The sequence below is a fragment of the Sceloporus occidentalis genome, unplaced genomic scaffold (genome assembly GCF_023333645.1).
Source record: "Sceloporus occidentalis isolate IW3139 unplaced genomic scaffold, rSceOcc1.0.p SCAF_3, whole genome shotgun sequence".
In the NCBI taxonomy this organism is placed as follows: domain Eukaryota; kingdom Metazoa; phylum Chordata; class Lepidosauria; order Squamata; family Phrynosomatidae; genus Sceloporus; species Sceloporus occidentalis.
Window position 1 is genome coordinate 6618540 of NW_028316983.1, and position 24530 is coordinate 6643069.

A 24530-nucleotide genomic window follows, 5' to 3' on the forward strand; every position below is an offset into this window, starting at 1 on the left:
ACCCAAATAAAAGGAAGTTCTGCGAGAGACATCTTGAGGACAGAGAAGCAAAACGTATAGATGACGGTTTGACTGGTGGGTCCCACGCGGGAGAGAGACGCACGTCAGGTGTAAAACATCCAATGGCTATACAGGGGTGCAAATGTTTAATTCAATGTAATTCAACTATGAAATGTGATTTCTAGTTTCCTTTGTTCAAAATGCTGTAAAAACTGGGTTCACTTTGAATTCGGGGCCCCAGAAATGAGGCTGCATTTCCTTCTGGGGACGGACAACCGCTGCAGCTACAAATAACAAACGTTTCCCTTCCGATCAATCAAGTCTCCCTGAAGATTCCTGGTTAAGATTCTGGTTCTGAAATAATCTATAATCAATAACCCATAACGATGCGTGAGGCTGACTTAAAGTCGAGTGTACATTCATCCCTCCATATTTGCGGCTTTGATTTTTGCGAATCTGATTATTCATGGATTTTACTAATATGTTCTCTCTAGGAGTATCTAGGTCCTCCCAGCGCAACTCTATGGCCAAATTTAACCAAAGGTCGCACCGAGGACCTAGACTAGATTCCTAGGGAGAATGCTTCTCTGGGCATTTGTAGCTCCTCCAGCGCAACTCTATGGTCAATGCCTGGCAGATGTTGGCCATAGAGTTGCGCTGGAGGACCCAGGGATTCCTAGAGAGGCGTCCTCTCAGGCGTTCTTGTTATTTGCGGCTTTCCCACATTCATTCAGGGAAAGGCTGGAGCATGGCTGCTCAGGCCGAGCCGTTAAATAAGAGCAAAATCCAGCTTACCTCAGGCGCTCACACTCGCCTCAGCCCGGCTGAGACTGGGCTCAACGGCTCCAGCGAGTCGCCACAGTTCCCGCGCGGGGCAACTCGGGAAATGGAGTCTTGGCTCTTTCCACCTCCAGAAAGAGACTGCCTCCTCTACCTCCATAAAAACTACATTTCCCAGGTAGCATCGCGCGCTCATGCCCCGCCCACTCTTCTGTCTCGCTCTTCTCGGCAGCTCACGCCGCTTCCGGGTTCTGTGGCCATGAACCATAGAGAGGAAAAACATAGAGTGGCATAGCAATGAAAATGGCGGCGCTGTTTGGTCAAGGGGCGACTTCCGGTTTGGGTAAGGAGAGCGGAAGTGCCACTGATTGAAAGGAGGCGAAGGCCGGGAAACTAAGATGGCGGCGGTTGGATGCTGAGGAGAGAACTAGGAAGTGGCTCAATATCCCGCCCATCCTCACAACAGCCCTGCAAGGTAGGATGGCCAGTGTTTCCCAAAATAATGGCGCAAGGAGAGGGAGGATCAAGGGGCGAGGCCTTTGCGACAGGAAAGGAAAGGAAACTATTCCTATTGGACTCAGTGTTTGTTGTTGTTTTGTGCCTTGTTTCTGACTGACAGGATTGTCTTGGCAGGTTCTCCAGAGGGGAGTTTGCCATCCTCTGAGGCTGAGAGAGTGTGACTTACTTGGCCAAGGTCACCCAGTGGGTTTCTTCTACGGCCGAGACGCGATTCGAACCCAGGTCTCCAGAGTCATTGGCCTGTTACAGACTGCCAAAATAAAGCTGCTTCGGGTCTCTTTGGAGGTATGCTATTTAAATGATGCATGGGTCCTAAGAGTCCGGAGGTCGCGCCAAAGCCACACTCCATTCCTAAGCACTGGAGTGCAGCTTTTGGTGCAGCTTCCGGATTCTTAGGATGAATGCATCATTTAAACAGCATACCTCCAAAGAGACCCGAAGCAGCTTTATTTTGGCAGTCTGTAACAGGCCATAGTCCTGCGCTCAAACCGCTACAGCTGACGTTACTCATAAAGCGTAATTCCGAATACAGTCGGCCCTCCTGATCCACGGATTCTTTCTCCTGGAGTTCAGGCACCCTCGGCTTGAACATGTTCTTGAAAGTATTCATTCCAAATGCCAAACTTTGATTTTGCCATTTGATATAAGGGACACCATTTTGCTGTGCCATTGTATTTAATGGGAATTGGGCCCCCACAGATTTTGTTATCCACGGGGGGCAGGGGCTGGCCCTATAACCAAACCCCAGCAGATAACAAGGATCCAGTTGGAAGAGAACCCAAAGGCCCTGATCCAGTCCAACCCCATTCTGCCATGCAGGAACTCTCCATCAAAGCATCCCTGGCAGATGGCCATCCAGCCTCTGTTTAAAGACCTCCAAGGAGGGAGACCCCACCACTCTCTGAGGGAAGGAATGTCTTCCACTGTCAAACAGCCCTTACTTCCAGGAAGTTCCTCCCAATATTGAGGTGGAATCTCTTTTCCTGGAGCTTGCATCCACTGTTCTGATTTCTAGTCTCTGGAGCAGCAGAAAACAAGCTTACTCCCTCCTCAGTATGACATCCCTTCAAATATTTAAACAGGGCTGTCATATCAGGTCCATCCATCTATCATGTGGCCTTCCTCTCTTTCTACTTCCCTCCACCTTTCCTCGCATTGTTGTTTTTTCCCAGTGAGTCATGACTTCTCATGATGTGGCCAAAGTACGGCAGCCTCAGTTTGATCATCTTGTTCATCTTTTTGGCCATTCACGGCATCCTCAGCGCTCTTCTCCAGCACCACATCATCACAAACAGCAAGTCTGAACTCTCCCTGGAAGCCAAGATGACCCAACTGATGCTGTTGTACTTTGGGCGCATCACGAGAAGGCAGGAGTCATTGGAAAAAAACAATAATGCTGGGGGGAATTTAGGGAAGTAGAAAGAGAGGAATGGACTCAATCAGGGAGGTCACAGGCCTGAATCTACAAGACCTGAGCAGAGCAGCGGAGGACTGAGGGTCTTAGAGGTGTGCCATCCATCACTGTGATTCAGGATTGGCTTTGAGGCAGCTAACAACAACTACGGCAATAGTTGTGACATAATGCAAAAAGCAAAAATTAAAAGTATACCGTTAAATTAAAATATTATATGCATTGCCTAAATGTATTTACCTGTACATAGTTTCATGTGGTTAAAGTTACAGTTTGGTAAGATGCAATGTTTTTAAAGAAAATTTACAAAGAATAAATATTTTTAAGAATTTTAAATAAAAAATAAATTAAAATTTTAAATTTATTTTTCCTTATTTAAAAAAACCTCCTGAGGCCTCTCCTTTCTCATCCGACTGAGGCTCACTCTACTCAATCTGTTCAGCATTTTAAGGGAACACAGGTGAACGCTTGTGCTGGTGTATGATTACAAATAAAGATGAACTGAACAGGTGGACCCCACAGCCCACTTCTCCAAAGAAGGCAGATATTTGGGAGACAGTGGTATTACACACACCTTTAGGGTATCACCTGGTGTGGCCTGTGCCCCCTGCACTCCTCTAGCAATGCCCCTGCTTCAGAGCAAATACATAGCATTTCTGCCTTGGGTGCCCTCAATCTTGTCTGATTTTGGATGCTTAAGAGTGCATCTACACTGTGGAAATAATGCAGATTGACACCCCTTTAACTGCCATGATTCCATCCTACAGAATCCTGGGATTTGTAGTTTGTGAGGCACCAGCACTCTTTGACAGGGAAGGCTTGCAAAACTACAAATCGCAGGATTCCATAGGATGGAGTTACAGCAAGTAACACCATAAAAGTGGTGTCGAACTGCATTATTTCTACAATGTAGATGCACTCAGAGTATATAAAAGGTAAATCACCAGGAAATACCAAGATCTTCAGGCGGGTGAGACAGAATCTTATCTGTCTGGGAAGCAAGTGCTATCAATCAGAGTTGACAGTCTTGGGTTAAAAGGACATGAAAGAATCCAAGTGCACTTTTGCTATCTTCCAGATGTGTTCATTAAATTACTCTTTATGACCATTGTTAAATTTGTATTTATTATCCCTCCAACATGTTTTGCATTTCCATTACTTTTCACACTCACACTCCCATTTGTATCTATGTGTGCCAGTAGAGATTTGCACCATTCATCTGATAAAAGTGGACTGTGTCCACAAAAACTTAGTTTGGAAATTTCTTCTTTCCAGTTAGTCTCAAAGCTGCAAATGGATTACGTTATTCCTTTTTATGCTAAAACACAGGTATTTGTTTGGATCCTGGGTTAGATGGACAAATAGTCTGACTCAGTATGAGGCATCATCTTATGTTCCTAGGACCGAACTGTGATAGAGCTGATTCTTGTAATTCAGTTTTCCCCAATCTTGTGCCCTCCATCAAAAGTAGCTGACAGCTTTAATTTGTGCCTCATCTTTGCACCCTCTATAGTATAAAAATTCACTTTTCCATCCTGGTCCAGCTCCAGAATTTAGGTGATGACAATTGGGATATGTTTTATTCTAGACCTGTATCTATTTAGTAAGTAGAATGGTAGCTCTTTTGCATGATGCTGTACTGAACAACTGTGTTATCTTATGCTGAGTTCTGTATCTTGTAGCCTCATTCTGCTTTCTCTACCAAAACACACAATGTAACCTAATGTCTCTTTCTTGTAGTGTGCTGATCTGCTGAAAAAAAAAACACAGCTGGACAAGAAGACTGTCAGTCTTTGCTGAGCATCTGTCATCATAGTTCCCTGCTCTTTCTTAGACCAAAAATGCACTGAATTCCCCAAACAATAAGGCACTTCTGTTTTTCGCAATGGATGAAGAGAGTCTGGAAGCAGCAATTCAGACATATAATGCTCAGCTGCAGCAAGTGGAACTGGCTCTGGGAGCTGGGCTGGATCCATCAGAACAGGCTGATCTTATCCAACTACAGTCGGATTTAAAGCAGCTGATAGAACTTACAGAATCTAGCCTTGTGTCAGTGAAAAAGAGTAAACTCTGTTCAGGTCTGGACCCAGCGACACTGTCTGATTCTCCATCTACTCACCAGCTGCAATGCAGTCGTGAGCCTGATGACCAAAACACGGGTGATGAATATGCAGCTTTCAAGGAAGCCATTGCACAAATTGATGGTGAGGATCAGCCCTCAAGCACTTGTAATGAAGAGGGCAATGAAGAGGAAGAGTTGGAGGAGGAGGAGGAGGAGGAAGAAGAAGCCAGTGGGATGAAAGTTAAAGCCCCATACTATAGTTCTTGGGGCACCCTTGAATACCATAATGCCATGATTGTAGGAAGTGAATGTTTGGAGGATGGAACCCCAGGAGTCAGGGTGCTCTATCTCTATCCCACGCATAAGTCCTTGAAGCCATGTCCCTTCTTCTTGGATGATAAATGCCGATTTAAAGAAAATTGCCGGTAAGTGTTTTGAATGGGTGAGCAGTGGGGTGGGGTTCAAAAATATGAATGTTGGTACTTACCCGTGATACGTTCATTTCCAGCAGACGAGGGTCCTAACATCCTGTATTTTGGGTTAGCTGCTCCCAATTTGCTCCTGTAAGCAGGGACAATAGAACAAAGACCGGCCCCTATATAGGGAGGAGCTAGCCCCCCTGGGCCTCAGTCAGTAACAAGCCAAGCAACTAGTAAGGTAAAATCCAGGAACTGAACTTTAGTAACATCAGCTAAGGGTTAACTAGAACACCTTACAAAAACTAGTCCAAGAACAAACAAGAACTCAGAAAACCAATCCAGCAACAAGAACAAGGCAGGTCCACCAACAGTTAGGGTCGGAGGCCACAGGCAGCACCCGGGTGGGCAGGATGTTAGGACCCTCGTCTGCTGGAAATGAACGTATCACGGGTAAGTACCAATGTTCGTTTTCCCAGCAGACAGGGTCCCAATCTCCTGTATTCGGGGATTTACAAAAGCCCTCTTGAACCGGGAGGGAAGTGCTGCTAGGAGAGTGTGGCCCCTGACACAATCTGCTGGAGGACCCTCATTCCAAATGACACCTCAGCGGACTGAAACATGTCCAGTTTGTAATGTCTTATGAGGTTGAAGGTAACTTCCATGTGACTGCCCTGCAAATTTATGACAGGGAGGCACTAGTGGTCAGGGCCGCAGAGATCGATGCAATCCTGGTTGAGTGCGCCATCACCCCCTCGGGTGGAGTGAGATCAAGAGTTCGGTAGCTCTCTTCAATACAAGACCTGATCCACCTAGTCAGAGTCGAGACCGATATCCTGCGCCCCAAAGAGTCCAGGCAAAAGGAAATGAGCAACGCCTCAGATGACCTGAAGGTTGAAGGCCTCTTGATGTAGATTTTGATGGCTCTGTGCACATCCAATGTGTGCCAGGTCTTTTCCAAGTCCTTAGGATTGGGGCAGAATGAAGGCAGGAGAATGTCCTGTGACACGTGAAAGGCTGAGTTGACCTTAGGTACAAAGGTAGGGTCTGGACGAGGCCACACTGAGACTGGCCTAAAAATACACAAGTCTTTATGTACCGACAGGGCCCCAGCTCTGACACCCATCTGGCGGATGTAATGGCCATGAGGAAGATGACCTTAAGGGAGAGGTATTTGAGGGAGGCCTCCCGAAGGGGCTCGAACAGCCCAACCATCAGCGCCTTTAAGACCGTGTGCAATTCCCAAGTTGGAAAGCGATGTCTGGTGGGCTGGGCCCTGTTAGAAACTCCCTTCAACAGCCTCTTAATGTGAGGATGGGCCACCATACTAGCCACTCTCTTATGGGGCAGAACCGATGTGATGGCAGACACCTGTCTCGTAACTGTGTTGTCCCTTTTTAATGACATCTTGGAGGAACTAGCAGGACAACCACTGAAAACCTGAAACAGTTGATGTGAACTTGTGGATTATGGTGGATTGTGTGATCAATCAGAATGGAACCTGATCTAATATGGACCTATGGCACCTTTCACCCTATCACTGATCACCTTGTCAACTGGTTATAGCAATGAAGGTGATATTAAGGTGATTTAACTTGTACATTTAGGACATTCTTCCTAATCTGCCAAGGACTTGGGTACTGTGACCAGTTTGCATTCATTGTTTTTTGTTGTTGTCTGCCCTTAAATCATTTCTGACTTATGGCACCACTATCACAGGGATTTTTTGGCAAAATTTGTTCAGAGGGGTTACCTTTCCCTTCTGAGTCTGAGAGATTGTGACTTGCTGAAGGTCACCTGATGAGTTTTTGTGGCTGAGCAGGGACTCAAACCCTGGTCTTCCATTGTCCTAGTCCAACACTGAAACCACTGTGCCACATTGGCTCTCTTTCCTTTTGTACTGTTCCATTAATTAATTAGTTGATTGATCGATTGATGCACCACTTTTCTTGCAAAACTGGGACTCAAAGCAGTTACAGATTGAGTATCCCTTATGCAAAATGCATGGAACCAGACGTGTTTTAGATTTGTTTGGATTTTGGAATATTTGAATATATTTAATGAGATTGTGAAGATTTAAACACAAAATTCCTTTATGCTTCATATACATTTTATACACATAGCCTGAAGTTAATTTTATGCAATATTTTTCATACTTATGTGCATGGATTTTGTGTACCATCAGAAAGCCAAGTGTCACTAGCTCAGCCACTCATAAAAAATGTTTTGGCTTTTCGAATATTTTGGAATTCCATATCAGGTAGATTCAAATTGTAATGACAAAACATGTAGTAAAGGGGATGATTACTGGTAGAACCAATAAGGAAGAAATTTCTCTGCTCTCATAATGTCTTGGCCTTGAGTAATTTTTGTGAAACAGAGGATGTTTTACAAACTGGGAAACTCATAAGCAGAACCTGAGAACCATAACTTTTCCCCCTCCCTGTGCCCCATTATACCTCAGGAGCTAATTCTGACTTCTTCTTCCTCATTTTGGTCCTCCCAACAGATTTTCCCATGGGCAGGTTGTACCTGTGGAAGAACTACGTCCCTTTGAAGAGCCTGACCTCAGTTGCCTGGCCGTCGGCTCAGCCTGTCTAGCAAGACACCAAGATGGGATCTGGTATGCTGCTAAAATCACAGGTGAGGTTTGTTTCACTGTGTGCAGTTTACTCTATGGTAGATGTTAAAGAGTGTTTGGTGATGTCCAGATGTGTTAGACTACCTCATCCCCAATCAAAGGTTGTGTTGGCTAGGCTGGGGTAACGGACTCTATCTGCGCCTGCGCAGCGTTGGAAGGGGGGAGGTGCTGGTGGGAGTGGCGACCTCAAAGGCTGGCCCGCCGGCCTCCCTGGGAAGACACCAGCCACCCGGGCAAGGAGAGCACACCTGCGCGAGGACTCTATCTGCGCAAGGACATTTGGCTGTGTCTGCATGGAATCTGGGAATTTATCGTAATTGAGCATTGATTAGATCTATAATAACTGTAAAATACTTTTAAACATCTTAAATATCAGGGGAACTCCTGTTAATCTGGTAGGAAGATAAATCAAACTGAAGGCAAGAACATCTTTTTGAAGGCAAGAACATTTTTTTAAATTGTCTTAGTCCCTGTAAGTACCATTACTTGATTGGATTGATAATTCTCAGTTGCTCGTAACATTCCTAATGATTTAACAGTCATTGATTAACAATTGTGCAATTCAATTTCAATCGATGGCACTATTTAAAGAGACTATATTAGGGCCTTCTTATTTTTCCATCCACTGCTTCATCTACTGCCTTATATTGGTTTATATCAGGATGGCACACCTGCCAGAGATACAACATTATCTCAAAAGGTGGAAGAGGCAACAAGGGGGTCAGCTATTTTAGATCTGATCCTAACCAACAAGGATGATTTGTTTAATGGGGTGCAAGTGGTGGGATCCTTAGGTGGAAGTGACCATGTTCTCCTGGAGTTTGTTATACAGTGGAAAGGAGAAGCCAGGCATAGTCAGACACACATCCTAGACTTTAGGAGAGAAATACTGGAGGTGATCCCATGGTCAGGAATACTAAAAGAGAAGGGAGTTCAAGATGGATGGGAGTTTCTCAAAAGGGAGATACTGAAGGCACAAATTAAAACAGTTCCAGTGAGAAAGAAAAATGGGAGGTGTCGCAAGAACCCAGGATGGATGACCAAGGAACTTTCAGCTCAGCTAAATTTTAAATGGAACATGTATAAGAAATGGAAAAATGGGGAAATCACCAAAGAGGAATTCAAACAAATAGCTAGAGATAAGGTCAGAAAAGCTAAAGCACAGAATGAGCTCAGGCTTGCTAGAGAGGTTAAGAACAACAAAAAGGGCTTTTTTGGATATGTCCGCAGCAAAAGGAAGAAGGAGGAAACGGTAGGACCACTGCATGGAGAAGATGGCAAAATGCTAACAGAGGACAGCGAAAAGGCAGAATTACTCAACACTTTCTTTGCCTCAGTCTTCTCAGAAAAGGCAAAGGGTGCTCAACCTGATGATAAAGGAGCAGAGGACAGAATAGGGGAATTTCAGCACAGAATAAGTAAAGAGATAGTACAGGAATACCTTGTTAATCTAAATGAATTTAAGTCTCCAGGACCAGATGAATTACATCCAAGGGTATTAAAAGAACTAGCAAATGTAATATCGGAGCCATTGGCAATGATCTTTGAGAACTCCTGGAGAACAGGAGAAGTCCCAGCAGACTGGAGGAGGGCAAACGTTGTCCCCATCTTCAAAAAGGGGAAGAAAGAGGATCCAAACAATTATCATCCAGTTAGTCTGACTTCGATACCAGGAAAGATTCTGGAGCAGATCATTAAAAAGAGAGTCTGTGAACATCTAGAAAGCAATTCCATAATCACAAAAAGTCAACATGGGTTTCAGAGAAACAAATCATGCCAGACAAATCTGATCTCTTTCTTTGATAAAATTACCAGCTTGGTAGATGAAGGGAATGCTGTGGATATAGTATATCTTGATTTCAGTAAGGCCTTTGACAGGGTTCCCCATGACATTCTTGCAAACAAGCTTGTAAAATGTGGGCTAGACAAGGCAACTGTTACGTGGATTTGTAATTGGTTGACCGGATGAACCCAAAGGGTGCTCAACAATGGCACCTTTTCATCCTGGAGAGAAGTGACCAGTGGGGTCCCACAGGGCTGGGCCCAGTACTGTTCAACATCTTTATCAATGACTTAGAGGGAAAAATTGGAGGAATACTTATCAAATTTGCAGATGACACCAAATTAGGAGGAATAGCTAATACTCCAGAGGACAGGATAAAAATTCAAAATGACCTGAATAGACTAGAAAGCTGGGCCACAGCTAACAAAATGAACTTCAACAGGGAGAAATGTAAGGTACTGCACTTAGGGTGAAAAAATGAAATGCACAGATATAGGATTATGGGGGACACCTGGCTTAAGGAGACAACATGTGAAAGGGATCTAGGAGTCCAAGTAGACCACAAGTTGAACATGAGTCAACAGTGCGATGCGACAGCTAACAAGGCCAATGCGATTTTAGGCTGCATCAATAGAAGTATAGTGTCTAGATCAAAGGAAGTAATAGTGCCACTGTATTCTGCTTTGGTCAGGCCCCACCTGGAATATTGTGTCCAGTTCTGGGTGCCACAATTCAAAAAGGACATTGAGAAACTGAAGCGTGTCCAAAGGAGGGCGACTAAAATGGTGAAAGGTCTGGAAACCATGCCCTATGAGGAACGACTTAGGGAGCTGGGGATGTTTAGCCTGGAGAAAAGAAGGTTAAGGGGTGATATGATAGCTCTGTTTAAATATTTGAAGGGATGTCATATTGAGGAGGGAGCCAGCTTGTTTTCTGCTGCTCCAGAGATTAGGACCCGGAGCAATGGAATCAAGCTGCAGGAAAAGAGATTCCACCTCAACATTAGGAGGAACTTCCTTACAGTCAGGGCTGTTCAACAGTGGAACACACTTCCTCGGAGTGTAGTGGAGTCTCCCTCCTTGGAGGTCTTCAAACGGAGCCTGGATGGCCATCTGTCGGGGATGCTTTGATTTGGATTTCCTGCATGGCAGGGGGTTGGACTGGATGGCCCTTGTGGTCTCTTCCAACTCTATGATTCTATGATTCTATGATTATGAGAACAATGTAGAGGAGATTATAGCTATGAGGAATGATGGTATTGAAATTGGCTTTAATACTGATGCAAACATTAATATTGTTCAGGGTGTACCGATAAGAGTTCTGCGGGGCATGGGGAGCTATGGCTTTAACAGGCTGACGAAAACATATAGAGGAAGACGGGATCGATGCTTAATATCTATCCCGCCTTCCAGTCATCCTGTTAGCCCAAAAGAACCGAGGATTGCCCCAAACATACCACAGACCCTTACTTTGCTCCTATGTAATGCTAGGTCGGTGAAAAACAAATCCCATATTATGTACGACCTATTAGATGGGAAGAATGCCAACCTAGCTTGTATCACAGAGACCTTGCTGGGGGAGGACAGTTGTGTGACCTGGGCTAAAGCTCTCCCAGCTGTGTACGTAGTGAAGGAGCAGGTTAGGGAAAGTGGGTGAGGGGGAGGTGTGGCAGTGATCCATAAAAGCCATATTACCTTGACCAGGAACCCAGTTCTGAAACAGACACATTGAGTATATTTACCTGACCCTAAAGGCCAAGGACAGTCTGGGGATTCTGTTGTTCTATCGCCCACCCCGTAGCCTAACAGACTCCCTGGCCGAGCTGACACAGCTGGTCTCGGAGCTGGTGCTGGAGTCCCCCAGACTTTTAGTTCTGGGGGACCTCAACATCCCCTTCGAGGCTGGCTTATCAGATCTAACAGGTGCGACTCAGTTGTTCATGGACTCCATGACAGCCATGGGCCTGTTCCAATTGGTCCAGGGCCCAATGCATTGTGCTGGTAATACACTCGATGTGGTCTTCAGTATGGACCGAGAATATCCGTGGGTGGAAGTAAATGACATCTACCCCGGTCATGAACGGATCATTACCTGGTCAAGATTGGACTGAATGCCACAACTCCAAAACCCCTCGGGGGTGGTGGGCCTATTAGAATGGCCTGCCCTTGAAGGCTGATGAAACCCAAAAGGTTCCAAGATGCCCTAGAGGGGATTATGTTTGGGAACGATGGCAATCCTGTTGAGACCCTGGTTAATAATTGGAATGAGAATCTTACCGGGGTGGTAGACAGTATCGCTCCCGAGCGTCCTTGCCAGCCCGCTCCAAATAGAAAACCGTGGTATACGTTAGAATTACGCCAGATGAAGTGGACTGTGCAACGACTAGAGCGCTACTGGTGGAAACATCAGTGCTTATCTGATAAAACACTCCTAGAGACCATGCTACGTTCCTACGGAGTGGCAATCAATGCAGCATGGAACTCATTCTGTGCTGCATGGATTGCATCGACAGATTCTCATTCAGCAGAGCTGTTCAGGGTGGTCAGGGAATTAACACAACTACCGACTGCCCTGAACCCTTTATTAGAACCAACTATAGCCTGCTGCAATGCTTTTAATGACTTTTTTGCTGATAAAATCTCTCAGATAAGGGCGGATCTTGACGCTGGTCTTTTGACAGAACCTATAGCAGAGGTATCCAGTGACTCTGGAAACAAGGTTATTCTGGATCGTTTTGAGTTTATAAATGCCGAGGACGTGGACAAGCTCCTTGGTAGCGTGAAAAGGATGACATGTTCTCTCGATCCCTGCTCTTCCTGGTTGACCGTTCAGGGAGGAGATGCTATAAAAACTTCCTTACATCATATAGTTAATGCATCTCTTTGGGAGGGGATATTTCCATCGGCCTTGAAACAGGCAATAGTGAAACCACTGTTAAAGAAACCCTCCCCTGACCCCCTGCAGATGTGTAATTATAGACCGGTCTCCCTATTACCATTCTTGGGCAAGGTGATCGAGAGGACAGTCGCTTTTCAACTCCAAGCTGTCTTGGATGAAACCGATTATCTAGACCCATTTCAAACTGGCTTTAGAGCGGGATACGGAGTTGAGACTACCATGGTTGCCTTAGTCAGTGATCTTTGTCTGGGCATCGACAGGGGAAGTGTGACCCTGCTGGTGCTCTTGTACATCTCAGCAGCCTTCGATACCATTGACCATGGTATCCTTCTGGAACGCCTGAGAGAGTTAGGTATTGGGGGCACTGTGCTTCAGTGGTTCCAGTCCTACCTCTCGGGAGGGAAGATTCCAGATGGTGAGGCTGGGGGACAGCTGCTCTCGCAAAAGAGAGTTGACATCTAGCGTCCCTCAAGGTGCCATTCTGTCTCCCATGCTATTTAACATTTACATGAAGCCGCTGGGACAGATCATCCGGATGCTGATGACACCCAGATCTATCTCTCCATGTCTCTGACTGATACAGTGACATGGGCGGGTTATAGACCGCCCATTTGGGGTTGTCTGGACCTGCCCCTTTCCCCGGAGTATCGGGGCTTCAGCGGCTACACCGGCAGCCACTGAGGCCCCGATCCGCCGCTTTTCAGGCTGCGGGGAAGCAGCAAAACGCTGCTTCCCTGCAGCCTGAAAAGGGGTGTCCTTGGGGCTTGAAGCCCCAAGGACACCCCGCGGCGGCAGGGAGGGGGAGAAAGGGGCCGCTTGGCCCCTTTCTCCCTTGCTTCGCTGGGCGCAGCCGTCTGAAGGCTGCGCCCAGCGAAGCAAAGCGGCGCCGCGGACCAGGAAGGAGCTCCGAAACGGAGCTCCTTCCTGGTTCGTGGAAAGGGCACCCTAGGCACCCTGCCGCGGATTGAGGACGTCACGTCCGCACCGCCCCGTCTAGAGGCGGCACGGCCGTGACGTCCTCACGGCGGCGGCTGTATGGAAGGGCCGCCGCCGTTTAGTGCGTGACGAGCACGCACTAGGGTTAGGGCGGTGCGGAAGCACCGCCCTTTTGTAACCATAGTGCATGCTCGTCACGCACTAAAGTGCCGGTGTGTAACCAGCCTAAGGATGGCGTCTCTCCTTTGGATGCCTATCTGGAGTCAGCAATGGGATGGATGAGGGAAAACAAACTCAAGCTGAATCCAGAGAAAACAGATTTACTCGTGATAGGTACCCCAAGCCCAGGCAGGGAAATTTGTCATCCAGTCCTGGACGGGGTCACACTTCCCCTAAAGGACAAAGTCCGCAGTTTGGGAGTACTCCTGGACTCATCTCTGCAGTTATCATCTCAAGTGGATGTGATGGCCAGGAGTGCTTGGTATCAGCTCCGGCTGATACGCCAACTGCGTCCCTGTCTGGACCGAAAGGACCTTGAAACTGTAGTACATGCACTGGTAACCTCTCATTTGGACTTCTGTAATGCACTCTACATGGGGCTACCTTTGTACCAGGTTCGGAAGCTTCAGCTAGTTCAAAATGCGGCAGCCAGATTGGTCGCTGGAACTTCCAGGTCAGACCATATAACACCGGTACTAAGATCTTTACACTGGCTGCCTATTAGCTTCCGGGCTCAATACAAAGTGTTGGTTATTACCTATAAAGCCCTATATGGCTTGGGTCCGAGTTACTTGAGGGAACGCCTCTCCCCATATAGTCCACCCCGCACTCTCAGAACATCAGGAAAAAATTTATTAGTACACCCTAAGGTGAGACTAGCAGCAACTCACCAGAGAGCATTTTCATCGGCTGCACCAATGTACTGGAATAAACTTCCAGAAGAGCTTCGTCTGACCTCTACATTGGATGCCTTCAAAAAGGCTTTAAAGACCCACCTCTTCCGATTAGCATTTCCTTCGGACTCCTTATAGAAACTGCTTCCCCTGATACAAATGGCTAATTGCAATTGATAGATTCTATGTTTGTTTTACTTGATGTTTGATTTTTAGTGGTTTTTATTGATAGATATATTGTGATGTCAGCTTTTTATGATATGAAATTTTTAAATGATTCTGTGAACCGCTTTGATCGTCTCTGAAGAGCGGTATATAAATAAAGCATATTATTATTATTATTATCATCATCATCATCATCATCATCATCATTATTATCCAATAAATCTGAGAGTGCCCAGAAAGGAGAGGATGAACTAGGTTTAGAGGTACAACACATGCCTGGCTCAGCATAGCTTCCAATCAAACATGGGCAGAACTCAGATGTGTCTTTTGGCATGATTTACCGTTGTTGTTGTTGTTGTGTGCCTTCAAGTCATTTCTGACTTATGGGACCTTAAGGCAAACCTATCACAAGGGTTTCTTGGCAAGATTCCTGAGTCATAGTCTGGCTCACGTATGGCGAGTGTAAAATTGATGGGTGTGACAAGTTTTGTAAAAAGGAGTTTCTTTGCCAGAAGCTTTGTTAAATGTAATGTACCTATATCCATTTTTCAAAATCAGAATTTGCATCCAGCCAGTTCCTGGTTTTATTTTTTGGCTGTTGGCTGCCCTGCAGAAAATTGGACTCTAAACCCACCACATTTACCCACCCATTGGACATATAGTGCCATTGCCTTGTTATTGAAAAATTTCACTGCTCTTTCCTTAGACATCGACAGCGGTTACTACACAGTGAAATTTGATTCACTGTTACTTAAAGAGGCTGTTGTGGAGGGTGATGGGGTGATGCCTCCGCTGCGTGGAGAGGAGAGCTCTTCCTCATCTGAGTCGGAAGGTGATGACATTGATGATGCTGCATATGCTAAAGGTAAAAGATATTAGGAGGTGAAAATTCTCCAATACTTCTAGAGCAAAACTTCAAAATGTTATTTAACAATGCGGCTCCCAGAATCCCCTAGCCAGCATTATTGGGGCTTGGGGGATTCTGGGAGTTGTGGTCTAGAAAAAGTAACTTTTCCATGTTCTGTTCTCAGGGGTCATCCTTTTTGCTCTGAACTGCTGCTTCTTTTAGCACATGGGTGAAGAATCTTGCACCCTCCAAATGTTTTGGCCTACAGCTCCCTGCAGTCTCACCTACCAGAGCAAAAGGTAAGGGATCATGGGGCTTCTAGTCCAATGCATCTGGAGGGCCATTAGACGCCTCACCCAATGCCTTAGCAGAAAATATCACCTCCTCCTTCTCAAGTCTATTGCTTGTGAAAATATTGAAAAATTGGGAAGGTATGTATTTTCCACTAAAAAGTTCCTTATCACACCCAGCCTTTGTGGCTGAAAAGTGGGGTATAGATGCTATCAATAATAAATAAATAAAAAGTGAGAGACTTCTTTGTCTCGTAGTGATAGTTGAAAAAGGAATAAATCTGAGAGCAGAGCATGTTTGGGGAAATAAACAGATCCTTCAGGGTCAGATTTTCTGAGTGCATGCAAGAGTTGTGAGAGCAAAAATGTAACTTTTCTGATTTTTCCCACATGAGAGAAAATACTTGAAGAGCTCTATGAGCTTGGAAAAGAAATTGAGTAAGCCATATTCAACTATGTACAAGTTGAGTCTCCCTTATCTGGAATTCCAAATTCCAAAATATTCCAAACTCCAAAATTATCCACATGGATGGCTGTGATACTGACATCTTTGCTTTCTGATGGTTCAGACTTTATGTCATGCACAAAATTATGGTTATATTTATATTATATTTATTATTAAAATATGTGTACATTTATCTTTAGGCTATGTGTATATGGTGTATATAAAGCAGAAATGAATTTGATGTTTAGACTTGGATCCTATCTCAGAGACATCTACAGTAATTATGTATATGCAAGTATTCCAAAATATAAATAAATGCCAAAATGCAAAAGTTCATGGTACCAGGCATTTCAGATAAGTCCATGAAGATGCTGAGAACATTGCTTCCCCAGGAATTCTGTGAGAAATTCTGCTCCCCCAGAAGTTCAGTTTGTAAACATAAGAATAAATTATTATCCAGAGAGCTTCAGTACTATAGGATTATAACTATTTCTGAAGTAGGAGAAAGGAGTTCTGCAGCTTCTGCATTTTTAAATGACTTTCTTGGGTCTGTAAATTTAATCCTACTGGTAAACCCAGGCAGCAGTCCTACAACTAAGATATTTTGAAATCTTCCAGATATTTTGGATTGAAATTCCCATCATCCCCATCCAGTGGGGAAAGATTCTGGAAATAGTAGTCCAAAATATCTGGAGAACCACAAATTTCTACTTGTGCTATACACTTCTCCAGGAATGGACCCCTTTAAATTTAGTATACCTGACCAGATTAAACTTATATAGAACTGAGCTTTCGATATGTTCTGTGCAAATGAATATGTTCTATTGCAATTATAAAATCTACATTTTTGAAAAAGTCTCACCTTAATCTCTATTTTTAGTAGGAAAACAGATTTAAAAATATGTTAGTTATAAAAATGGTATAAACATCTCCCACTTAAAATGACCTTCAGCAGACAAGCCATCTTGGATGTCTCTTGGTGAAAGAAGGTTAGAAAGAGAGTTAGCCTGGCTTCCCTGGGGGGGGGTCACACCGATGGCCTCCAGAGTTCTGCTGAATTTAGTGATTCTCTGAACTAGAGCAAAAGCAGTCTTTATGGATGAAACAGAGGAGGAAATGACAAGTAATAAGCCACAAACCAGAATCAGTTGCTGGTTTCTGAATGTTACTTTAAAATTAAGCCTGGCTGTTAAAATGGAAAGATGAGGAAGTTTAATGAATTCAATGATTAAGGAAGCAGAAAGCTGAAAGGGAAAGAATAAGTATTGGTATAATTTTTTGGCTTCCACTTTGCCACACAAATATGTACTTGTTGCTTCCCTGCTCATAAAATTCTCTTGCATCGTTACAGTCATTGATTCCAGCACATCAGAGAACATGGAAGGACCCTCCACTTGCAGTTCCTCCTTTGGCTGCTGGGAGGCACATACCCGTGGCATTGGCTCCAAACTCCTTGCTCAGATGGGATACGAATTTGGGAAAGGTATACGTGTGTGTGTGTGTGTGTGTGTGTGTGTGTGTGTACATACACAAAAGATTTATGCTGGATCACTTTTTGTGCTGCTGATATTCATTGAAATGGAGGAACTTTTCCTTAAATAAAAGGTATCATTTCAATCTTGGAAGGAAAGTCAGACTCTGGGCTCTTGAAATAGGAAAAATTGATCCTTTTCTGTTCCTGGATCTTCTATTGAAATGTATATTACATTGGAGAGACTGTAAATGAGCCTGTATGCCCTCACTGAGTGCAAAGACATGTTTTAATCTGGAGTTCAGCATAGTAACAGAGGAAGACCCTGACAGTGGAATTTTCCACCTTTCTCCAAGCCTTCAAAAAAGTTATCACCAGATGGCTGGGGATGCTGGGAGTTGTCATCCAAATTTTCCCAAGCTCTGCTTTTTCCGTTTGGAATACAATAAAATCCCTTACCAACTCATGAACATCTTTGAGGTCCAGAACAAGGATGGGCCCTCACCCTACTTTCATAGCTGAGAAGGAAGGACCAGGAGATTTTCAGGTGAGGCTACCTCAGGTCTTGGACTAGACTGGGTGACACTGGTGAAAGAGTCTGCTCCTGCTCCTGCTCCTGCCCCGGCAAGGTTGGCTATGGCATGATTAACATGAGTTTTGCTTGGTTACAAAGGGAGTAGAAAATAGAATCTATAGATGAAACTGGAGACACGTCTCAAGATGCTCAAAAGATGGTTGTTTGATTAATACCACCAGCAGCAGCAGCACCCCATGCATTTCAGCCTGTGTGTACTCTTAACACCACCTTCATGGTTAGGGTTGGGATGATCCCTTTCCTTTTAGCCAAGATACATCCATGTGTTTTTGAATGTTATCTCTTTTTCCTACCATCTGCTTAAAAGATACATAGAAAGAAACATTCAATTTGTGTTGCTGTTGTGTGCCATCGTTTCTGACTTATAGTGATGCTAAGGCATTCGCCTACCACAGGGGGTTCTTGGCAAGTTTCTTCAGAGGGGATTTGTCATTGCCATCCTCTGAGGCTGAGAGAGTGTGACTTGCTCAAGGTCACCCCGCAGGTTTCCATGGCTGAGCCAGGATTTGAACTGCGGTCTACCTGCTCACGTGTTTTCACTTGTCCAATAAATGGCTTGAAAGTTTCTGGTACAGGCACGTCTGAATTTTGATTCCAAATCGGCCATAGGCAACATACCACTGTCATTATGTTTTTATGTACTTATTATTAATGTGGAATCTTGTGTTTATGTGCTGTCCTTTTATGATTTTATATAGCCCCTGAAAAGACCTTAAGAGTATACACAGATCAAAACATGTCATGCTCTTTTAAAAAAAATTACTAATAAAACAACCGTCTTATGAGCACCTTAAAGATGTGTCTCCAGTTATCTTCTGGGACTTCGTTACGAAGGTTGGCACTTATGGATCCCCTCATGGGAGAATAGGGTGATGGAGACAGAAAATCAGTAAGTGGAATTTCATCACTGCCAATGCCACTCTTTTTTCTCCTCATTTCAGGTTTGGGAAAGAATTCAGAGGGCCAAGTGGAGCCAGTCTTGGCTGTTGTGCTTCCGAAAGGCAAATCCTTAGACCAGTGTGCTGAAATCCTCCAGAAGAAGAGAGAAGGAAAGCTGGACCCAACCAAGCCCAAAAAACGGCGGGCGAAAGGGAACCGGGTGGCCCGGCCCTGTAGGCAAAGCCCAAAGCCCCGGAATGTATTTGACTTTCTGAATGAGAAGCTTCAGGGCAACAACTCCAGTAAGCAAGAGGGAGGGTTGGCGCCATTGGAAAGGAACAGCAAGGAAATCTACCATGCCAGCCAGAGCACCAAGAAGGCCTTGAGCGTTCGCCTCTTCCAGACAATGGAAAAAATTGACCAGACACAGAAGGACATTCGAGGGATTCAGGAGGCTCTGGCCCGCAACATTGGGAGGTAATGCACACTCCTTGTTGGAGAGTAGGAGTGGTATAATGGCCAAATTTGTCCTTCCCTTTGATTCTGAATGTGATCAAGTGGAGGGCTGGGCAGCTGTGATGGGACTGGGGCCTATTTTCTCTCCCAGTAACCCTTGGAGATGGGGTAGGGGCTACACAGCTAGTAAAACTAGTTTTAAAAAACCCAACCACCCAAAAACCACAAAAAAAAAAGCAGCTGGAATTCCAGTTTTAGTTTTGAAAAATGCAGAGGCCCCCTGTGGCCTATTTTAAAAGGTGAATCCCTACTCCTGGAGTCTTCTAGGAGAGATAGTTAGGTCTCTTTTTTGCCAGAAAAAAAAAGAATAGTCTAAGTAATTTAAAAATGGTGTGGAGGCTGGATGCATGTAGCACTAGCATGTGGACTTGAAGCCAGTTAACAAAAAAAATGGATTAAAAAATGTTATCCACAGTAGCAGAGGAAAGTGTTGGATTTGTCAGAACAACAGTGTGTTGGCCCCAATAACCCCATGAAGGGATTTTGGAGAGTGAGGAGATGTAGACAAATATTGAATAAATGTTTCTTTTGTACGCAGAATGTCACAAGTTATATGTCTTGTGTTTCCAGGTAGAGGGCCCAAATTACAGGTGAATAGAATGGCCATGTGCTTGAACCCTGAATAGCTTCCACCAGTCAAGAGTTGACAATACTGGTCTAAATCAGAGGTCCTTTCACATTAAATAGTTATAGCACTATGATTCCATTTTAACTGTCAGAGTTCCATCCTATGGCATCTTAGGGTATGTAGTTTAGGGAGGGACATTTGGAATTCTCAGGAAGTTCCAGTGCATTTCGAAATTACAGAAAGGTCCAATGTGGTGTAGTAGTTTGAGTGCTGAACTAGGACTCTGGGAGACGGGTTCAAAATCTCGCTCAGGCATGGAAACCTACTAAGTGAACACTCTCTCAGCCCCAAAAGGTTAGGGTCACCATAAGTCAGAAACAGCTTGAAGGCATACAACAAACATGCCTTCCTAAATTACAAACTGCAGAATTTTCTAGACTATTGCCATGGCAGGTAAAGTGGAATCACAGTGCTATAACTGTAGTCTGAAAGGGCCCCAGGTGAGAATCATGCAGCCTATGCCACCAAATCTCTTTTTCCCAAGGTTGGATAATTGGGTCTGAGAGAATCAGGTCTACAGGGGACATGATTCTCCTTTAAAATAAGGCATGTCTTCTGCCATCTTCCTTTAGCAAAAAAGCCAGGGTGTGTGTTTAAATCTGCGAATTGTTTTGTTTTTTTAATGGAAATGACCTTCATGTCACTTTTGGTTTCATTTGGAGAGGCTGGTATGGCTCCCAGATGTTCTTGGGACTGGAAAAATGGCCCCCAGAGTTAACCAACTCTGATCTAGATGAATAAACAATCTCACTGTGTAAACCAGCTTCCTGTGTAGAAGTCTTGATTTTAGCAGAGCCTTCACATTCTAGATTCTGTTGAAAGCAAGACCACATACATGACCTTCTCAATCATCTGAAACTGTATTTGCAGAGTTTCATAGTGCTAACACCTCATCTCATTTTCTCACCTTTCCCTCTTCCTCTGTTCTGCTCCTTCCCAAAAAGAAAAACACAATTTTACTTCTCAAAAAAAAAAAAAAGATAGAAGAAAAGCCACCCTTGAGATAAATAGAACTGTACAAAGTTAATGCAAGAAAAGATCTTAACATCTTCAAGCCTGTGGCCTTTTTTCTTAGCACAGAATTTGACATTTTTGTGGTGCATTTTTATTGGATTGATGGAGGGTGAGGTGGGATATGAAGCTTCCTGGTTTATCCATGTACCTTAGATCAGTATCGTCCATCTTCTTAGGACAAGTTCTTAATTTTTCTGATTTTTGTTTTCAGGCACACCATTGCTACCGCTCAGCTGGAAGAGAAGCTAGCCGGGGCCCACAAGAAATTGGGTGAACTACGTGCTCAGGAAGCCAGTCTCCAGCGAGAGCAAAAGAAGGCTGACACACATAAGAAAATGACTGAGTTCTAGTCTCCCTTCTTCAAACCTATGTGATGACTAAGTGGTGGTTCTGGGTGAAATGTACATTTATTGTTGGGTAGGACACCTTCTAATTCCATTTTGGGAGGACATCTTCACCCCAGACATGCAAAAGAAATAGTGATGTGGACCACTGTTCCACTGACCTTTCTGCTTTGTGGATTACAACCTTTACATGGAACCACAAGGAAATACTGCAGAGCTACAGAGAAGCCTTCTGGGGCCTAGGGGTTCTAGCACGGCCCTACCTCTCTTCTGCCCATCTCTGTGGCTCTTTCTGCTTCCACAGTTCCTCAACAGCTGCATGGTAGTGGATCTCCTCTGTCTGCCAGTAGTTAGAAACAGGGCAGCCAAGAAGGAGGGAGGAGGAAATTGAGTAGCAGTGCTGGGTTCTGTAGCACCCATGGTTTTCTTGAAGATATTTGATCCTTGTGTCATGTCAGTTCTCAGGCTGGTAGGATCAGTGTGAGGCACCATGCCTCTGTGTCCCACCATATACAGCTCTTGGCACATAGCAGTTCAGCAGCTCCGAAGTGGTTTGCTCCCTTCTTGTTGGCTATGTGTCACAGTGGCTTGGTTCTTTGATAGATTGTGGCCTATCACTGACTCCACAAATAACTCTGGCACAAATTCTAGAAAGCAAATGGAATTAATAATAATAATAATGATTTAATTTATTTCTATACCGCTATTCCAGGGATCACAGCGGTGTACAACAGCTTCATATACGGTTGTCCCAAATGGTGTGAAATGCTGATCCCGAATCTCCTACAGCCACAGTCAGCCAGCATTACCTTGTTTCTTGAACCACCCTGAAATCACAGGGCTGGGAAGGGGATGGCTTGCAGACAGTGGTGCTCCTCAAAACAAGACCTATGTGATTCTTCTCTGAAGCTTACAACTTCTTCAGACAGAGCTCAAGCTGTAGCCTAGGAAAGCCTTTCTTGGGGCTGCTCATACCCACAGTCCCAAACAGGATGGTATCACAGAAGAGGGCAAGGTTTCATCTCAGGAGGAAAAGGAGGCCTGCAAGGCTGGTGGTGCTACATGTGCATGTTCCCTGCGCAGGAGGCGGGGGAAGAAAGGCAGTGGTGTTTTTTTTGTTGCAGAGGAGGCTTAGATAGCCGTTTAGCTTCCTGTATATGTTTCCTTTTTGGCTGTAACTTTTTTTTTAGTTAAAAGAACAATAATTTGATGCATTGGTTCTTTTTGTTAGCCCTGATTCTACACAATTGCTATAAAAAGTCTGACTTGGTTTTTGTACAGCTGTCTTCCTTTGCTGTTGGTTTTGCACAATTTAGGCTGCGTTCGCACTCAGAAATAGTGCAGTTTGACACCTCTTTAGTTGCCATGGCTCCATCGTGTGGAATCCTGGGATTTGTAGTTTGTTTTGGCACCAGGACTCTCTGACGGAGATGGCTAAGTATTTCACAAAGCTACAGATCCCAGAATTCCATTACATTCAGGTCATGGCATTTAAAGTGATGTCATACTGCATTATTTCTGCAGAACAGATTAGCCATTAGCCCCCCCCCCCCCCAAAAAAAAAAGTTCCAGGTTGTTGTTTTTTCCAGTGCCATCTCTCTTTCATATATAAATATGCTCTGCTTTTAAAACAACAACAATAAAAGAGCAGAAAATATGCAGATGATTGGTTTAAATTTCTTTCACCACCTTTTCTGCTTTTTTCAAATTACTACTACTTCTGCTTCAGTTTACCATTTATCAATTTATCAAACAATGGCAGTCATAGTGACACATTATTGTAGTCTTAGATAAGTATAAATGTCTGGCTTCTTTGCTAGAAGTTGGACTTCATTTTTGTGCTACTGGATAGGATTCATTCAGACTTCTGTTTAAACAACTTATGTGAATTGTTCACTTCTCACTTAGTGTAAAAAAAGAAGAAGGAAAAAACCTAAACTATTCCACATATGGTGGCAAGCATAGTAAGAGATATCTGGGTTAACTACAGTTGGCACCAGAACTTGTAGCATTTACTTGCTACACTTTATGGAGAAGTTGGGGTATCTTTTGAAATGGTTGTGGGGAATTTTCTCAATTTTTTTTTAATATGCTGCCTTTTGTGTTTAGGAAATCTTATTAAATGCAGGCATGGCAGTTATTATCTATCGTCATCTATTTATATAGCATTGTCAGTGTACATAGTGCTTTACAAATAAAAGAACAACAAAGAACAGCCAGCCCTGCCAAAGAAGTAAAATCTAGTACACACCCACACATGCACACCCACACAAGGAAGGAAGGAATAATCTATCTATCTATCTATCTATCTATCTATCTATCTATCTATCTAAACATTCTGCAATAAAATTATAAAATGAATTATTCAGATAGAAATACCAAAACCAATGCAATATAATATAAAGCAAATTTACGCATACGTATAACAAAATATATATTCAGTTCTAAAACAATATTAAATTACATTTCCCAAAGCTTTGGAAAATAAGTTTTTTATTTAAGATTTAAAAACAATGAGGCAAAGAACAATGCAGATTTTCAGGGAAGCAATTCCAAGTGAGTGAAAAAGGATGATGAAGAGGAAAACACCTGAGGAGGCTCATTTCTAAACCAAAATGCATAGGATTGGGTTTCAGACAACAGAACCATTTTAGAATCAGTGTGCTCTTAAGGTTTCTTTATATGGTTCTGGAGATGTGATGGTATACACTCTTTGTTCCCTCGTAATAGTAAGCAAGTTGCTGATTTTCATAGAATAGTTGAATGGAGCATTTGAGTCGCAGGTCATGCCCCATAACTTCTCATGCTTTCTGCCAGTTTCAAGCCCCTTCTTTGGACCTTATACACTTCGCAGTCTTACATGCCTTCCCCAGTGTAAGCCCACTGAACTTGACATGACTTCTGCAAAAGCACTCTTAGTGTCCTGAAGGTACTCTGTCTATTTGTTTCTCCAAAAAGTAAGATCAATCTCTGGTACGGTGTGCATATTTTGCATGC

The 24530-nt window shown here is 44.0% G+C and overlaps 2 protein-coding genes across 7 annotated transcripts in view; one reads left to right on the plus strand and one right to left on the minus strand.

Annotated features, from left to right (window-relative positions):
* The window catches only part of ARFRP1 (ARF related protein 1), a 27282-nt gene extending 25798 nt beyond the window's left edge, over nucleotides 1-1484 (minus strand). The window contains exon 1 of one of the 5 annotated variants that reach the window (XM_089513544.1): nucleotides 1466-1484. The gene's annotated coding sequence lies outside the window, so the exon portion shown is untranslated. Of the gene's footprint in view, nucleotides 1-2; nucleotides 22-795; nucleotides 984-1465 lie in introns of those variants that run through there. The other 4 variants (XM_089513542.1, XM_089513545.1, XM_089513541.1 and 1 more) reach the window with 4 other exon arrangements.
* ZGPAT (zinc finger CCCH-type and G-patch domain containing) lies at nucleotides 1128-23085 on the plus strand. 2 transcript variants are annotated; one of them, XM_089513540.1, is made up of 8 exons: nucleotides 1128-1255; nucleotides 1414-1521; nucleotides 4451-5197; nucleotides 7698-7831; nucleotides 15211-15369; nucleotides 17438-17569; nucleotides 19094-19508; nucleotides 21401-23085. In XM_089513540.1, exons 3-8 carry the CDS (start codon nucleotides 4596-4598, stop codon nucleotides 21537-21539), a joined length of 1581 nt encoding a protein of 526 aa, XP_089369666.1. In that variant the 5' UTR covers nucleotides 1128-1255; nucleotides 1414-1521; nucleotides 4451-4595; the 3' UTR covers nucleotides 21540-23085. The 2 variants fall into 2 exon arrangements, with proteins under 2 accessions (XP_089369666.1, XP_089369665.1); XM_089513539.1 differs by lacking the exon at nucleotides 1414-1521.
* The last annotated feature ends 1445 nt before the right edge of the window (nucleotides 23086-24530 follow it).

What these genes read in the sequence shown, in the direction of transcription:
- ZGPAT (XM_089513540.1), top strand. Translation starts at nt 4,596, where the DNA reads ATGGATGAAGAGAGTCTGGAAGCAGCAATTCAGACATATAATGCTCAG. An exon ending in CGATTTAAAGAAAATTGCCG is followed by an intron (nt 5,198 to 7,697) that starts GTAAGTGTTTTG and finishes TCCTCCCAACAG; the next exon opens with ATTTTCCCATGGGCAGGTTG. An exon ending in TGATGCTGCATATGCTAAAG is followed by an intron (nt 15,370 to 17,437) that starts GTAAAAGATATT and finishes GCATCGTTACAG; the next exon opens with TCATTGATTCCAGCACATCA.